Source organism: Argentina silus, assembly GCF_951799395.1.
Source record: "Argentina silus genome assembly, chromosome: 3".
In the NCBI taxonomy this organism is placed as follows: domain Eukaryota; kingdom Metazoa; phylum Chordata; class Actinopteri; order Argentiniformes; family Argentinidae; genus Argentina; species Argentina silus.
In genome coordinates, this window is record NC_139657.1 from 1523543 (window position 1) to 1542032 (window position 18490).

The following is an 18490-nucleotide window of genomic DNA, read 5'->3' on the forward strand; positions in this document are numbered from 1 at the left end:
TCCTGAATCTGAATTTAACCTCATCAAATGAAGCAACAGGCAGTTTTCTATATACTTTATTGACTCAAGTTATAAAAATGTCACAGAGGAACCTTGAAAGACAATATAAACAAACATCATCAAAGCATTATAACTTAAATGTTGCTCATCAACTGCTCATCCTATCAGCCATTTCATAAACAATCATAACAAAAAAAACCATAATGCAAACAATGAACAAACACATCAACTATGCCAGAACAGCATAAGGAGCAGAAACAGATCTATAGAGTCACAGCGCGGGAGGAGACTGCTGTCTGTCCCCTTCATCGCCCTGGTGACAGAAACAGATCTATAGAGTCACAGCGCGGGAGGAGACTGCTGTCTGTCCCCTTCATCGCCCTGGTGACAGCATGAGGGGCGGGACTTCCTATGAGCTGGGATGGCATCAGCCAATCGGATGAACGCATGGTCTTCTTCTGGCCTTCGGGGGAATGACTGCGACCGCTGAGGCCCTGGAGCTGAGTTGATACAACGGGGCGGTCAGCCCAGCGAGGCAGGTGGAGCTGAGTTGATACAACGGAGCGGTCAGCCCAGCGAGGCAGGTGGAGCTGAATCACCACCATCGGGTGAACGTCCTCCCTGGCCCTAGACACTTGTGTAGATTAGGGGAGGCTGGGGGAGGTAGAGGTTGGAGGACGGGCTCATTGTAATGCATGGAATGGAATGAGGAATGGTATCGAACACACAATACTATTCCTCATTCCATTCCAAGATTTACAATAAGCCCGTCCTCCGATTTCTACCTCCACCAGCCTCCCCTGGTGTAGATCTAGGAGGGTTATATAGGTACTGCAATACTCCACTAAGCCTGTCAGTGGAGCTACTGAGACTATCATCCTGTTAAATCTATCCCAAACCTGTCAGATCTATATTTAGACTATCATCTTGGTGAATCCATCCTCAACCTTTCAGATCTACACCAGTGTCCTAAAGGGGCCAGAGGTTGTTTCTGGACAGGAACCTGGTCAGACTGAAGACTGAGTTTTAGGGAGGTGAGTGGGGGAACAACACGTCTGTAGTTCCACTTAGACATGCCTTGGTGGGGAAGCATTTGGCTGACGCACAGAAGAGGAGGAAGGGAAGCTTTTGACGGACGCACAGGACAGAAGAGAGGTTGTGAGCCACCCTATGGGGAATAGAACTTGCTGTTGTTGATTTTCTTCTCCTTTATCCTGAAACAGAAGAGAGGATGGTCAAGACCAATAACTAACAATATGATGATGATGATGACGATGATGATGATCATCACAGTCATCATCATCATCATCACAATCACCATCCTCATCATCATCATCATCATCACAATCATCATAATCATCATCATCACCTTCATCATCTTCATTTCTCTCTCTCTGGCCTTACTTCTGTTTGCAGGTGTCCTGGATCCTCCTCAGCTGTTTCTCGTTGGTGCTGAACTCCCTCATGAGGTCATCCCGGCACTGTGGGAGGGCGGAGCGGTTGAGGCTGGAGTGGGTGTCGTACAGGAACAGCTCATTGCCTAGCTCCGCCTGCCTCTTCCGCAACTGGCTGGAGGACGAGTAGAGCTCCTCCTCTGCTTTCTGAGTGAGATACAGAGACATAGGCTCACTATCACACACACACACGTCAAGTCCGGTGTGTGTGTGTGTGTGTGTGTGTGTGTGTGTGTGTGTGTGTGTGTGTGTGTGTGTGTGTGTGTGTGTGTGTCTCACCTCCACCCGCTGAACATCAATGTAGACCAGTAGAGATGCCAGCTCAATGTTCTCACTGAAGCCGTTCTTCAGAGGAACTGAACGGTAGCCTGTCAAAACACAGAATACAGTGAATCTGTGTGTGTGTGTGTGTGTGTGTGTGTGTGTGTGTGTGTGTGTGTGTGTGTGTGTGTGTGTGTCCTACCTGAGCGGATGCCTTTGACAGGGAAGGTAGCCTGAGCCAGGAAGTTGGGGTCAGAGAACATATCCTCCTCGTTGACTACGAAGCGTAGGAAGGTGAGCTCAGGCTCGTACACTGGGAATATGACTGGCTCTGACGGGGCCTTCCAGACTGGGTTCAGACCATTATCACCTGAGGGAAATACACACGCCTTTACCAACACAAATACACACACAAGGTGCGTCTCAATGGTCTAAACTGGCTTCCTCCCACTGTCTTCTCTTCCCAATCTACACTGATCTGGGGCCAGTTGCATAAACTTAATTAAGACTGGTCTATGGGCCGAGCTACAAGACTAGTCTAATTGTAGTTACCCATAAACAGTTGCATAAACATTAAGACTGACTTACTTTAAGCCCCAAAAGTTAGATTCCCTATCCCCAGGCTAAATTTTATGTAGGACCTATGTTACTCTGGCGACAGCTGACAAGTCATAAAATAAATAACTGACATTAATATTTGCTTAAGATTGAATTGTAGTTATGTAAAGGAAATAAATAACATTCTAAATTAAATATACCCATGAAAATTCCCCTATATATTGATTCCACAAGATGTTGGAAACATTCCTTTGAGATTCTGGTCCATGATGACATCACACAATTCCTGCAGATTTTTCAGGTGCACTTTCAAGGATCTGTGAACCTCCCGTTCTACCACATCCCAAAGATGTTCTATTGGATTCAGATCCGGTGACTAGGAAGGCCACTGAAGAACCCTGAACTCATTGTCATGTTCATGAAACCAGTTTGAGACAACTTTTGCTTTGTGACATGGTGCATTATCATGCTGGAAGTAACCATTAGAAGATGGGTAAATTATGGCCATGAAGGGATGCACATGGTCAACAACAATACTCAAATAGGCTGTGGCATTCAAGCGATGATTGATTGGTATTAACGGGACCAAAGTGTGCCAAGAAAACATTCCCCACACCATTACACCACCTCAAGGTGTACAGGTGTTCCTAATAAAGTGTTCAGTGAGTGTATATCCATTCTCCTTCCATCCCCTCTTTCCGTCCCCTCTCCATCCCTCCCCTCCATCCCTCCACCCTCTTTCTCTCTCCCTCTCCTTACGGTAGACGACGGTCTTGAACTTGCTGTCCTCCGTATGTCCACACAGCTCGATCTCCACGAAAGGACTCGCGATGCTGCGGCCCGGTTTAGGAAGATGCCTGGCAGCAATCACCTGCAGGGGGCAGCAGAGTGCACTTACTGAGTAACGTCAACATCACTGCTGGTCAGACCGTGCAGAAGAACAGCATCAAAGCATTGATACAATGTTAGAGAGACCTCCAAAAAAAATAGAAGGGGTAGTCAAATATAGTTACTCAAGCAGGGTAATAATGACAATAAAACACGTTCTGTAGTTGAAAACTAAGAACCAAAGATGAATCTTCTTCTTCTTCTTAAAGACAAATGTTGTCACTGTGCTGAAGAGGTAGGACTGGTCTGGGCTGAGCTGGGGGTCGTCATAGAAATGATAGGGAGTTGGGCGGAGTTGGGCGGAGTTGGGCGGAGGTAAGTTGAGGTGAGGTGAGTTGGGCAGAGGTGAGGTGAGTTAGGCGGAGGTGAGTTGGGCGGAGGTGAGGTGAGGTGAGGTGAGGTGAGGTGAGGTGAGGTAAGTTGAGGTGAGGTGAGTTGGGCAGAGGTGAGGTGAGTTAGGCGGAGGTGAGTTGGGCGGAGGTGAGTTGGGCGGAGGTGAGGTGAGGTGAGGTAAGTTGAGGTGAGTTGAGGTGAGGTGAGGTGAGTTGGGCAGAGGTAAGTTGAGGTGAGATGTAGTGTAGTAGGTGAGTAGGCATTTGGGTTCTTACTCTGACGTCTATATTGAACTTGACATGTTTCTTTTCCAGCTCGTAGCTGTCTGCACGCATCATCTCTGGCTGCAGCACGTAACCTGTGCGCCCGTTTAGACTGAAGAGAGAGCTGTTGAGCTGGGTGTACTTATCTGAGGACACAAACCACAAAATTATAACACTAGAGGTGGACCCAGTCTATCTATATATGCCATTTAGCTTTTCAAAAGCGACTTTTTAAAAAAAATCAAAAGCGACTTACATTGCAGTGAGTGCATACATTTTTCTGTATATATGGTCCACAGAGGACCTATCTACAGTATATGGCTCACACACAAACACATCATAATCTGTCTTTATATGAACAACACAGCTTTCTCCTCCCCTCTCCTCTCCTCTCCTCTCCTCTCCTCTCCTCTCCTCTCCTCTCCTCTCCTCTCCTCTCCTCTCCTCTCCTCTCCTCTCCTCTCCTCTCCTCTCCTCTCCTCATCTCTCCCACCCTCTCTCCCTCCCACAATAATCTTTATTTACTGTATATAACACCAGCCTACTACCCTACAGTCTGGAAGTCTAGCCCCACCATGTGGCCATTCTACTAACCTGCAGTCTGGAAGTCGAGCACCACCATGTGGCCATTCTACTAACCTGCAGTCTGGAAGTTGAGCGCCACCATGTGGCAGCCGCAGGCCCACAGTGGGTAGGGGTCGTAGTTGGAGGAGTCCACACGCTGGCATTTAGGGTAGATACGACTCAGGGCCTTACGGTTGTAATGCAGGAAGTCCGTCGTTCGGTTCTTACCGGGAGTCTTGTTCTCCACGAAGGAGCGGATCTCTTCATAGCCGTAGTTGTCTGGGAAATGTAATTATATGTTATGTAATGATATGTAATGATTATGAAAGATGTTGATTTATAAATGTGTGTGTGTGTGTGTGTGTGTGTGTCGTACCAAAGCGGTCCTTCTCCTTGCTGCGAGGCTGACAGTAGACAACCAGGTCTGACATCTCCTTGGCAATCTCCTCTTTCAACTCCACTTCCGACTGCGCCTTGATCTGTGGGGGTGGGTGGGAGGGTGGGTGGGGGGGGTGGGTGACTTAAAAGCACACCTGTATTCTCTATTCGACAGGTGTGACAGGTGTGTTGGAAAAAACAGACTAGGCTTATAAAAAGGAGGCTCCACATGCAGTGTAATACGTTTTACAAAGGTTTTGACCGAAACGATGCACCTATTAAAACCTATTCCACTTGGAAGCAGAGACAGGGTGCGTGAGGCTCTTTTCTCTACGTAGAGGACGTAAGAGTGAACTAAGGTTATGATGGTTTGTGATGTTTTGAACGATGGCAGCTAAACCCATTTTCCACATTTGCTTTTAGATAAAATATACAGTTGTAATATGCAAATATGCTGTTGGCTTTAGGAGGGCCATGCAGCACAGTATGAGTTACATATCTGGGGCTAAAAACATAGAAATAGAATGAAGTGAAGAGAGTTCTATGTTTATGATTCCAAACCTCTAGCTCCTTGTTGAACTGCTTGTTGATCTCCCTCTGGGTGATGTCCCAGGCCACCTGGTACCATTCAAACAGCTCCTCCAGAGACTCTGTGGCCAGGTCAAAATGCTGACCGTCCTGGTCACTCATCTGGAGGGTCAGCACGTGAGACTTCCCATTCTTCCCCGACCGTACTGGTGGGGGGGAGGGAGGTGGATGGGAAGGAGGGGAGTGGGGGGGAGGGAGGGTGTTTATAACATTTGTACTTAGAATGTTAAATGATCACTACAGCTATAAATACTAATACACTGACGATACCAAGAAAACAAAGAAATCCAAATCATACATTTGTACAAAAAATACAAATACTATTTCAACCCAGGGTTGAATTCATCTCATATCAAACAACTAGGTGTGGTTGAAGTTCAGTATGTGTAATGGCAGGTAATGTATTCAATGGCAGGTAATGTATTCAATGTGCAGGTAATCTATTCACTGTGCAGGCAATCTATTCACTGTGCAGGTAATGTATTCAATGTGCAAGTAATGTATTCAATGGCAGGTAATGTATTCACTGTGCAGGTAATGTATTCACTGTGCAGGTAATGTATTCAATGGCAGGTAATGTATTCAATTCAATGTATTCAACACTCACAAACGTTACACTTGGTGATGTCGATCACGCCCTTGCACAGGTCACCCAGAGGGTTGTCCTCCAGGTCCTGGAACATTAGACCTCGTCATACACACCATGAATGAGCCAAACTAGGAACGTCAACTCAATGATTATGTTGTGATGTTGGTCTTTGCTGATTGTGTAACAACATACTACTCTGTACCTCATCCTTGGGTTGAGCCTTGACATTGTTGGACACCTCCTCCACGTAGTTAGCTGGGAAGAACAGCTGCAGCTTTCCCCCGTAGTCCCCTTTCCACCTGCAGGGGGCAGCAGAGAGGGACTGGTTAGTGTGGGTGTGTGTGTGTGGGTGTGTGTGTGTGTGTGTGTGTGTGTGTGTGTGTGTGTGTGTGTGTGTGTGTGTGTGTGTGTGTGTGTGTGTGTCTTTGCTCAGAGTCAGGTAAAGTAAAGCTCACCATCCGTCTCCATCTTTGGACACGTTGTGGATCTGAGCTCCCTTGCAGAACGACAGCTCATCTGGTCTCATAGCTCTGTAGTCGTACAAGGCTTTCACTGTGCTCTGGGGCTGGGACACACACACACACACACACACACACACACACACACACACACACATACAGTATACACACACACACACACACACACACACACACACACAGTATGAACACAAAATATACATTTGAAATGCACTTTCAATATCATTTGACTTGATTTGATCACAGAGCGTGAAATTCTAACTTGAGATCCGCTGGTGTAAAGTAACTCAATAATCTTGCCTTGATGTCAATGGGAAATGTGCGCAATGATTTAAGTTAAGTGAGTGGATCTTGAGTTGTAGGATTCTGCCCATTCTGTACAGTGCAACTACAAAGAATGATACACATACTGGACTTCAATAGCATAGCAAAAAAATACACCAAATATCTCCACTAAAGGAGCACATTGAGACGTCTGATGAGAGCTCTCACCAGCGACGGCTCGATCTCGTTAGGTTCCACGTAGGTCAGCGAGGAACAGCCTCTCTCCTAAACAGAGAAACACACGAGAAGAAAACAACTACATTTCAAACATTATCTCTTGTAATATACATTTCTCAAAAGCAATAGGTCTGTCTGTCTCTCCCGCTCTCGCTCTCTCTCTCTGTCTCTCTTCTCTCTCCCTCTCTCTCTCTCTCTCTCTCCCCCCCCTCTCTCTCTCTCTCTCTCTCTCCCCCCCTCTCTCTCTTCTCTCTCTCGCCCCCCCCCCCCCCCCCCCCCCCCCTCTCTCTCTCTCTCTCCCGCCTCCCATAGTGCCCCTCCTCTCACCGTGCTGAAGCGGTTGACCAGTTCCGGGGTGACTGGGTAACGTAGTTTGATCTTGCGGTACAGAGGCTTCTTACGGAAGTAGTTGACCAGTTCCACCAGACTCTCGAACTCTGTGGTGGTTCCCAGAACGAACACAGAACCGTCCTTCTGGATCCGGCAGTGTTTCACCTTCCCATCCCCTCTGCAGGAGGAAGAACACAACAATGTTTAGAACAGAGAACAACTGCTTTATATTATTGCTGTTATTATTTGACCATGTGTTCTCAAAAAGCCTACAATATTTTGAGCTGTAACTGAAAGCTATACTAGGGTAGTAGGGGGTAGTGTAGGGGGTAGTAGGGTGTCGTGTAGGGGGTAGTAGGGTGTAGTGTAGGGGGTAGTAGGGTGTAGTGTAGGGGGTAGTAGGGGGTAGTGTAGGGGGTAGTAGGGTGTAGTGTAGGGGGTAGTAGGGTGGAGTGTAGGGGGTAGTAGGGTGTAGTGTAGGGGGTAGTAGGGTGTAGAGGAGAGAGTAGAGGGTAAACGAGGGTAGTAGGGTGTAGTGTAGGGGGTAGTAGGGTGTAGTGTAGGGGGTAGTAGGGTGGAGTGTAGGGGGTAGTAGGGTGTAGTGTAGGGGGTAGTAGGGTGGAGTGTAGGGGGTAGTAGGGTGGAGTGTAGGGGGTAGTAGGGTGGAGTGTAGGGGGTAGTAGGGTGGAGTGTAGGGGGTAGTAGGGTGTAGTGTAGGGGGTAGTAGGGTGTAGAGGGGAGAGTAGAGGGTAAACGAGGGTAGTAGGGTGTAGTGTAGGGGGTAGTATGGTGTAGTGTAGGGGGTAGTAGGGTGTAGTTCACCTGAAGGTGATCGCGTAGGAGTCAGTCCCCTCTCTCTGTCTGATGAGGAAGGCTCCGTCCCGGGGGATTCTCGACAAGTTGTCCTCTGCCTCTCCTCGACTCAGGTTACTATAGAACCACCTGGGGACCACAACATCACACACACACAATAAGTGTGTGCATGTGTGTGTGTGTGTGTGTGCTTTGGTGCGTGCGTGTGTGTGTGTGTGTGTGTGTGCGTGCGTGTGTGTGTGTCTGAGTGTCTGTGTGCATGCATTTGTGACGTGTGTGTGTCTAACTCGCCCCTCCTGGAGGTGTGGGTTAGGCCGCGGCACGGCGTCGGTGAGGCGCAGGTCGAAGTCGTGGCAGCGCAGGGGGTTCTCCCGGTAGTGCTGGATCAGAGCGTACACGCTGGGGAAGTGGAGGTTGTCGGTCAGGAAGTAGTAGGTGTGGCCATCCTCGGAGCCGGAACGGAGACGACAGTGCCGGACCCTCCCACTACGCCTGGGAGACAACAAACACACACATCAAAACATACACACACACACACACACACACACACATCAATTACACACATCAAATCCACACACACACACACACACACACACGAATCTGTCAGGTAAGCCTCAGTAGAGTACAATAAAGTAAAGTAAAGTAAAAGCGCACCAGAAGGAGAGAGTGGAGTCTGTCACGAAGGTGTCGCTCTCTCGGACCAGGAAGGTTCCGTCGCGGCCCCCCGACTCGGCACAGAACTCCTGCAGCTGACGTTCGGCGGTCTGACGGCCCTCCCTCATACGACCATGGAACCACTGCTCGGAGTAGTGGAGCTCAGGAGACTGGGAGCGGGAGAAAGAGGGGAGGGGAAAGGGAGAGGGAGAGGGAGAGGAGGGAGAAAGGGAGTGGGAGGGAAAGAAGAGAGGGATGGGAGAGGGAGCAGGAGGAAGAGAGGAGAAGGGAAGGAAGCAGCAGGGTGGAATAAATTAACATCACAATGACAATAACATTTAGTTTACTATGATTACGACTGTCATACTCTCTCTGGCCTACCTTCCTCCTCTCCTCCTCTTCCTCCTCCTCCTCCTCTGCATAGTACAGCTTGTCGTCTGAGATCACACAGTCGTGCATGTTCCATCGCTACGGACAGACAAACGGACACACGTCAGAGCAGTTGGCAACCATCAGAACCATAAACACATCCTCCTTGGTAGTCCCTTGAGGGTTACGACAAGCAGGCTTTGTGTGTACGAAGGTGACTGAGGAGCCCAATCCTGGATGCACAAGTTCTGCCACAGTGAGAATAGGTAGGGGGCTTGGAGTTCAGAGTTAGCCGGTTTCTCCATACGTTGTATCTTCCAAATTGCTTGTTTTTTTGGCACTGATCTTCAACAAGCCTTGTGCCTTGGGATGCATGATGTTGCCCGGCCAGGCAGGTTTGTTGTCTTTACTTCCAAATTCCTGCTGTTGACGTCACCTTTCTTGAGGGTGGTCTTCAGGGTACCTTCATAGAGTGGTCCTCTGTGGCTCTGGGATCTGGGCCAGGATCTTCCTTGTGATGGACAGCAGGGTAGTAGTTTCCACAGATGGATTTGTCACTTTTCTTGAAGGTGGTAATAATGGCTTCCATATCCCAGAGAAGGAGGATAAACTGATGGAGTTTCAGGGACAACTGGTGGCCACTGGTTTGGTAAACCGCTGGTATACCATCAGGTCCACTGGCTTTGTTAGCTTTGAGTTGTTTAATGGCTTGTTGCAGTTCCGTCACGGTTGGTGGGTTCCCAAGAGAGTCCTCCACGGGATGCTGTGGGATTACTTTGATTTTGTCTTCTGGTACAATTGGTTCCCAAATGTTGTAGTAAATCAAAATGTTCTTTCTAGCATTGACGTTGACTGTCTGCGTCCTTCAGAAGCATGGAACCATCCTGTGTTCTACAGGTGCTTTGGCCGGTGGAGCGAGGTCCATAGATGGTCCTGGTTGTTAGCCGTTGGGGTCTTCTTGGTCCATCCTCTTCCGCCTGCTCTGCCGTTGAGGTCTTCTTGGTCCATCCTCTTCCTCCTGCTCTGCCATTGGGGTCTTCTTGGATCATGCTTTGCCTGGGACCTTGACCTTCTCCCTTGACCTTACCGCCATGGGTGACCCTACCAGGAGCATAGCACTACCATAGCACCACCATAGCACTACCATAGCACTACCATAGCACTACCATAGCACCACCATAGCACTACCATAGCACCACCATAGCACTACCATAGCACCAGCTCCCGGCGGCTTTGCTCTCAGGTTCACATAAGCTTTCCACCAAGGTGACGATCCACATAACAATCCACATAACATGGTCCTCTGTGGTCCTCTGTGGCTCAGTTGGTAGAGCATGGCGCTGGCAACGCTTAAGTTGTGGGTTTGATTCCTGCTAGGACCATATAAACTGAAATGTATGCACTCACTGCAATGTAAGTCACTTTGGATAAAAGCATCAGTTAAATGGCAGATATTATATACATAACGCTACAGAGACAAACACTAATATGGCTTAGTTATGAGTAAAGTGACAAAATGGAGTGATGCTCTCCCCCGTTCTAATATCTATGAAAGATACATTTGTTTATTTACATCAGTGCAGGCTGGCGGAGGTAGAAATCAGAGGACAGGCTCATTATAATGCATGGAACAGAAAAACATGTGTTTGATGCCATTCCTTATTCCATTCCATGCATTACCATGAGCCAGTCCTTCGATTTCTACCTCCACCAGCCTCAATTGATCTACATGCACCCCCAGTAGCTCCAGACAGAGATTTGAAGTCCTCTAGAGGGACAGGATGGCCACCATCCACACTACCTGATCCACTGGGTCCCAGATCTGAAGAACTCCCTGCTTCTCTCCCTTCCTGACGTCCTTCTGGGAGAAGCCCCCCTCCACACTGAACTTCTTATGCTGCAGGGGACAGAGACAGAGTGACAACCACACATGCATTTATACTGATGGATTAACATGGAACACAAGGACAACATGAGACTAAATACACTCTAAATATACACACACACACACACACACGCACACGCACACAGACACACACACACACACACACACACACACACACACACACACACACACACACACACACCTTGATTATGATCTTGCCCCTGAGCTGTGTAGGGGAGGGCAGCTGCTCTTCCCTGAGCTCGACAGGCTCCATCAGCAGCTTGTCCTGGAAGACTTTTCTAAAGATGGCAGCCATCTGACGCTGCTGCTCGATGCCACAGTGCTCCTCGATGGACAGCACCAGAGGGTAACTACAGGAACAACAACACCACAACATTTACTCAACATTCGAAACCTTTAAAAAAATACTTCATGAAGAGCATCTGATAGACCCCAAAAATATTCCCCAATATTCTCCACTTTGGGAATTCCCACAAAATTGTGCTAAATGTTGTGTCGAATGTGTATGTGCGTGTGGGTGTGAATGTGTGTTTGCACATGTGTGTTGTTATGTGTATGTGTCTGTCTTCGTCTGTTAGTTTGTCCATTTTATTTTCTGGTTGTGTGTGTGTGTGTGTGTGTGTGTGTGTGTGCGTGCGTGCGTGCGTGCGTGCGTGCGTGCGTGCGTGCGTGCGTGCGTGCGTGCGTGCGTGCGTGCGTGCGTGCGTGCGTGCGACTCACTCAGATGTAACAAAGGCATGCTCGTTGATAACTTTGACGACATCCTCAAACTTGATCTTGGTGGTCCTGGTCCTACCGTGGGATATGATTGGCTCCCCAGGACCGTCCCAGCAGTCCACTAAGAACACAACATGATCAATACAACATAATCAATATTATCAATACAACATAATCAATATTATCAATACAACATGATCAATAAATAAAAAGGTTTATTGACAGTATTTTTTTATTGTAACCAATAACTCACAGTATGGATTACATTTTAATGTCATCCACGCAGCACAACATCAGTGTTCAAGTTAATGTGTGAGGTGTTGTATTGGGAAGAGTCTTGAGGTTTGAGGTATAAGTGTAATCCATAGAGTTATAGTCCTAGAGAAGGCACTTGCTATCTCTCCCAATTGTTGCATTGGTGACATCATCATGAGGGGTTAGGGTTCAGGTTAGGGGTACTATGTAGTCATCTAGAGTGCTATCAGCTGGGAAAGCATGCATGACCTTCTTCAATAGGTTTATCTATATGCAGCGCCCTCTAGTGCCCTCCATAAGTATTGGAAAGAGGAAGCATTTTGTCATCTTTTAGCTCTATACTACAACAGGATTTGAAATCTAACAATTATTATGAGGTTGAAGTAGAGATTCTCAGCTTTTAGTCAACTAGAGTGCAACAAGTTGAATAGGTTTATCTATATATTGTAAGACACTTTCAGGTGAATGGCGCCATCTAGTGGTGCCAATAAATAACTGTCCTGAGACACTGCAGGTGGCAGTGGGTCACAAATATTTGATTCAAAGCAGGTGGCAGTGGGTCACAAATATTTGATTTACGGTCACTCAAATCACAGAAGATCAAGAAAGTTGACGACATGGCGCTGCCCATATAATCACAGTTAATTTAGAGGAGAGACTCCTCTAGTGTCTATAACTCTATGGCCTACTCACACTCAACACAGCGGCAGCCGAGACGCAGGCAGCGGGCGTAGGCCTCCGTAGACGACTCACTCTTAAACTGGTCTCCTGTCAGGTACCTGCAGGAAGCGCATCACGGGTCAATACAGGAAATGCATCATGCAGACAAATCACAAACAACATTTTCTGTGTTCAGAATCACAATCAAATGTAATCACATGTAATCACATGTACTTTACAGACATAAGTATTGGAAGGAGGAAGCATTCAGTCTTCTTTTAGCTCTACTCCAACAGTTTGGATTTGAACTCAAACGATAAAACGGTAAAAATAGAGATTCTCAGCTTTAATTCAAAGTTTTATTTTTTCAAATCGGTTTCAACATTGATTTGGAGGCCTGAAATAGGTGGAGCATGTTTAAAAAATGTTTTACATTCTAAATGGCATGTATTGTGTAGTACTGTGTTAGGTGGCGGTACTGATGTATTGTGTAGTACTGTATGTCTGTGTTAGGTGGCGGTACTGATGTATTGTGTAGTACTGCATGTCTGTGTTAGGTGGCGGTACTGATGTATTGTGTAGTACTGCATGTCTGTGTTAGGTGGCGGTACTGACGTATTGTGTGAGGAGTTGATCCAGTAGTGGGACAGAGGGTTGTTCATATCCAGGCTGGACACCTCTGAGTACTTCTCATCCCAGATAGAGTTCTCTTTAGAGAAGAGGAAACTCAAGAACTGAAAGAAGGGGGGGGGGGGGGGGAGAAATAGAGAGAGAGATAGAGACAGATAGAGAGAGAGGGCAGAGAGAGCCTACTGTAAGTCGTGTCATACATATACAGTAGTGTACATACTATTGTCTCCAGATAGACCAATCACTATGGTCTAGGTGTGTGTGTGGAGGTGTGTGTGTGTGTGCAAACACACACACACACACACTCAGCACACACACACACACACACACACACACCACAAACTAACCCAGACCACTAATTAAACTAGACCACCATCAACATTGTTACCTCGCTGACAGTGAGGTCAGTCTTCATGGTGTCATCTGTGAATTTGGTCAGATCACTGGCCCACGACTCCTGAGATAGGGAGAGATGGAGGCGTGTGGGATGGGGGGGGAGATTAGAGAGAGAGAGGGAGAGAGAGAGAGAGAGATCATGAGTGACTGGAACAACAGCAGGAAGAATAAGAGGAAGACTGGCTCCTTACATTCTGTGTTTATACCCACACATAAACTCATCAGTGTGAGAGAGAGAAAGAGAAAAAAGAGAGAGAGAGAGAATGAGGAGAGGGGGGGGAGGAGAGGGAGGAAGAAACAGAGACAGACATAGAGAGAGGGAGGAAGAGGGAGGAAGAGACAGAGACATAGAGAGAGGGAGAGGGAGGAAGAGACATAGAGAGAGGGAGAGGGAGGAAGAGACAGAGACATAGAGAGAGGGAGAGGGAGGAAGAGACATAGAGAGAGGGAGAGGGAGGAAGAGACAGAGACATAGAGAGAGGGAGAGGGAGGAAGAGACATAGAGAGAGGGAGAGGGAGGAAGAGACAGAGACATAGAGAGAGGGAGAGGGAGGAAGAGACAGAGACATAGAGAGAGGGAGAGGGAGGAAGAGACAGAGACATAGAGAGAGGGAGAGGGAGGAAGAGACAGAGACAGAGAGATGTTGTGACAAAGACAGTTAACCTGTTGAAGTTGAAATGTGATTGGTAGATGGATCTTACCGTCTGCTGGTCAAGGCGGAAGTCTTGGAGAAGAACTGCAGGAGCATCATGCTTATCTATACTACTGCAGGAGAGAAGAGCACAGATACACTACAGACAGCCTACAGCAGGGCTGACCATTCTACACTCCTTACAACTGCAATACAACTGTTTCTTATATCTCTGTACAGTCCAAGAGAAGATTCAAGCTTTCAGATATTCACAAGGGGAGGTGAGTACAGTATATATTGTGGTTGTGGTTGAGGGACACTGAATTAGTGGAGGCTGGTGGAGGTAGAAATGGAGGACTGGTTCATTGTAAATTAGCATACCATTCACACGTGTTTGACACCGTTCCTCATTCCATTCCATGGATTACAATGAGGCCATCCTCCGATTTCTACTTCCACCAGCCTCCCCTGCAATGAATGTTTCATTGACAGAGAGAGAGAGAGAGAGAGAGAGAGAGAGAGAGAGATAGATAAAGACTCACCCCTTGGTGAACCATGACTTCCCTTTAAACTCCTCAAGGATCTGATTAAAAATATTAACATAAGACACATGTGGAAGGGTGGAAGCAGCTATCACTGAACTTTCTGTCACCTCATTCTGGGATTTTCTACCACACAAAGTCTGCCCTGTCATTTGACCAACATTGTGACCCAAAGGTGTGAAACGTACCTTCAATGGGCTATATTTCAGCATGACAATCATTGTAATGCATGGAACGTGTGTTTGATACCATTCCTCATTCCGTTCCTGCATCACAATGAGCCCGTCCTCTGATTTCTACCTCCACCAGCCTCCCCTCCCAGTTGCTGACGAACATCACACTGAGACTGTGCTCTGTGTTCAGCGTTTGTCTAGACTGAACATCACACTGAGACTGTGCTCTGTGTTCAGCGTTTGTCTAGACTGAAACATCCCACTGAGACTGTGCTCTGTGTTCAGCGTTTGTCTAGACTGAACATCCCACTGAGACTGTGCTCTGTGTTCAGCGTTTGTCTAGACTGAACATCACACTGAGACTGTGCTCTGTGTTCAGCGTTTGTCTAGACTCTAGACTGAACATCCCACTGAGACTGTGCTCTGTGTTCAGCGTTTGTCTAGACTGAACACCGTCTAGAAAGGAGAGTAGTACAGCACACAGGAGTTGACTCACTTCTTTCTGCTCAAACATGAGAATATTGTAGAATTCATGAAACTGTTCAAGGCTCTTCAGGCCATCTTTGCTGGCTCCGATTTGCTGGGGAAAACAACAGAAGAAGACCGTTCAAATCACATTAGCCTGTAGGTATAGAATACAGTAGCACAATGTACAATGTGCTTTACAGGAATAAATGCATAAAAACGTTTGTTTTGTTGCATTAATACTGTCATTATAATCTACTCAAATATGAAAGCATTTGACACAATTTTCCCCCAGGTTTAGAACTGTACAGCCAGTGAGTGTGTGTGTAGGATGTGAGATGAGGATGAGGATGAAGAGGACTGGATGTACGTACGGAGAACTTCTTCAAGAGAGAGTGTCTGCTGGGGACCTCGTAGTTGAGCTGTGGCAGGAGAGACTGGAGCTTCTTCAGAGAGATACTGGGGAGGACGGATGTGTGATGTGGAGAGCTAGAATGGGGATGATGGTGAGTAATGTTATGGAGTTTATATTATATACACGTCATTTAGCTGACACTTTCATCCAAAGCGACTTCCATTGCAGTGAGCGCATACATTCCAGTATATATGGTCCCAGCAGGAATCGAACCCACAACCTAAGCGTTGTTAGCGCCATGCTCTACCAACTGAGCCACAGAGGACCTGAAAATAACATTCATATTTCAGACACACTTAGCGCTACCGCCGCCATTTTTTACACCATTAAAATATAGCCCCTTATGTTGCACCAGGTGCTCTGAGAGATAAACTCAGCACTTGGATGAAGAAGCTGTAGAGGTCTGATATGCCTTAAACTTATACTGTACATCTAGCAAACAGTCACAGTGCAGACCGTCACGCCTACCAACAACAAGCTGCTTCCTGACTACCACACTCTGCCTTCCATAACCATCAATTATGAATTATCATTAATTAGATAATGTTCTCTCTGGTCTGCAGATCCTTGGCTGGACTCCTAGACACATATGTACTGTGTTGAAGTGGAATAATGCTTGTATCATATAACATGGCTTCAATGCTCAAACTAGCCAGGCCAGAGCGGTGGAGAGAGAGGACAACATTACCTGTTCTTTCCTGTTACTTTGTACATTTGTTTCCTCAACCAGCTGGAAACCAAAGAACAATGGGGTCACTGTGAGTATTCCACTTTACATGGGTGTGTACAGTATTGTATTGGGGTGTGTGTGGGAGGGGGGGGGGGGGCTAGGTGTAAGTGTGTGTGTGTGTGTGTGGTGGGGAGTCTAGGTGTGAGTGTGTGTGTGTGTGTGTGTGTGTGTGTGTGTGTGTGTGTGTGTGTGTGTACCTCAATATGAGGTCTGGTGTGGGGGCCGCCAGTGTCTCCTGTCTCAGTAACTCCAGGCCTTTCATCCATTTGTTTGCAACGTCCTCAGAGTCAGCTGTCAATCAACACACACATGATTACACAGGCTTGGTTCTTCAACACACACACACACACACACACACACACACACACACACGATTACACAGGCTTGATTACACACACACACACGATTACACAATGGTCAGCCCCCAAACCCCTGCACGATCACTCCGCTCCTCCACCTCGGCTGCCCGCCTGGCACCACCACCTCTACGTGGATGCAATTTCTGTAGAATGACCCGTATAGTGCTGTACACACTATTCTCTCCATTCTATACATATACACACACACACACACACACACACACACACACACACACGGGGACACACACACACACACAGACACACACACTTACCCCCCAAGCTCAGAGTGTTGAGTACAAACTCGGAGCCGTAGAAGATGGTGAAGCAGGTGTTCTCCTCGTGTTTGATTTTGTCTTTGAACCGCTCAAAGTCCTTCGAGTTCCTCCCCGGACGAATCTCCCTGATCTCAAACAGGTCCACTGAAACAGAGAGGGTGGGGCAGGGGTCACTACATCTAACCAGAAATGGATATTGTCTAGGGTGCAGGGGTTAGGGGTCAGGGTTTAGGATCAATGTCAGGTTTAAGGTCAGGGTCAAGGTTAAAAGTCAAAGGTTACTCACCGACACCTTTCATCGTGTGCTCGACGCCAGTCCAGGTCACCTGCCTGGTCTCCATGGTGACGGTCATATTACAGCGCACAACCTTCTTGCCAAACACCGTCAGGTCCACGCCCATCTTCAGGTCCATCTTGATTCTCTCAAAAGTTTGACACATTTCTTTGTTCCGGGCGTATCTGATAACTGGTAGGGACTGCTGGAGCGGGGGAGCGGGGGAGCGGGGGAGGGGAGAAGAGAGGGCGGAGCTACCCGTACCAGACATGGCTTCAAATAGTCCAATAAACATGTTGCAGAACATAATGGGACCAATGGGATAGTCCCAAAAGCACTAGCCCTGCCCTTTGTGACACACACACACACACACACAGAAACACACACACCCACACACTTACAAACACAGGATATGGTCATGGCCTACTTTATTCTATATAAAGCATGTATCTAACACCTAAACCCATCACCTTTCTGTGGAAGCTGTGGCAGGCTGTGCTCCAGCCCCAACTAGGCCACCATGTGAGAGGAGGGTGAAAACCAGGAAACACAGTACACTTAAATACAGTACACTTAAATACAGTACATTGAAATACAGTACATTGAAATACAGTACATTCAAACACAGTACATTCAAACACAGTACATTCAAACACAGTACATTCAAATACATTCAAATACAAAATACCTTATTTGGTGGCCTCCAGTCAGTCAGGTTGCCAGCCACATGGGGGGCTGTATTATCTGTATTATCTGTATTATCTGTATTTTCTGTATTTTCTGTATTTTCTGACGGTTCTTTTAGGTTTTAGGTTCCTCCTCCTTAGATATTCTCCTCAAATGGTTTTTGAGAAGGAAGTGAGTGGAAAAAGTGAAAAAAATGTTTTTTTTAAAGATCGAGAAAGGGCCTCTCCTTCTCTCTCTCTCTCTCTCTCTCTCTCTCTCTCTCTCTCTCTCTGTCCTTCTCTCAGCAAAGGAAAGGAGGCCCCATACTGTAAGTCATATAAGTAAGTATACTGTAAGTCATATAAGTAAGTATACT

General features: G+C 47.1%; 1 protein-coding gene across 1 annotated transcript; it reads right to left on the bottom strand.

Moving 5' to 3' along the window:
- Positions 1 to 160: 160 nt before the first annotated feature.
- LOC310801585 (1-phosphatidylinositol 4,5-bisphosphate phosphodiesterase gamma-2-like) lies at positions 161 to 17719 on the bottom strand (the record flags this gene model as incomplete). The annotated part of the gene is made up of 32 exons (XM_083665651.1): positions 161 to 1214; positions 1405 to 1601; positions 1734 to 1822; positions 1918 to 2085; positions 3033 to 3144; positions 3770 to 3903; positions 4397 to 4600; positions 4698 to 4800; positions 5261 to 5433; positions 5895 to 5961; positions 6079 to 6175; positions 6332 to 6441; positions 6845 to 6901; positions 7181 to 7361; positions 8006 to 8125; positions 8288 to 8488; positions 8651 to 8820; positions 9032 to 9118; positions 10821 to 10916; positions 11107 to 11275; positions 11646 to 11763; positions 12591 to 12676; positions 13173 to 13291; positions 13576 to 13644; positions 14286 to 14349; positions 14758 to 14798; positions 15427 to 15510; positions 15770 to 15854; positions 16499 to 16540; positions 16738 to 16831; positions 17172 to 17318; positions 17461 to 17719. The coding sequence occupies 32 exons, from the start codon at positions 17717 to 17719 to the stop codon at positions 1169 to 1171; spliced, it is 3789 nt and encodes a 1262-aa protein (XP_083521777.1). The 3' UTR covers positions 161 to 1168.
- Positions 17720 to 18490: the final 771 nt, after the last annotated feature.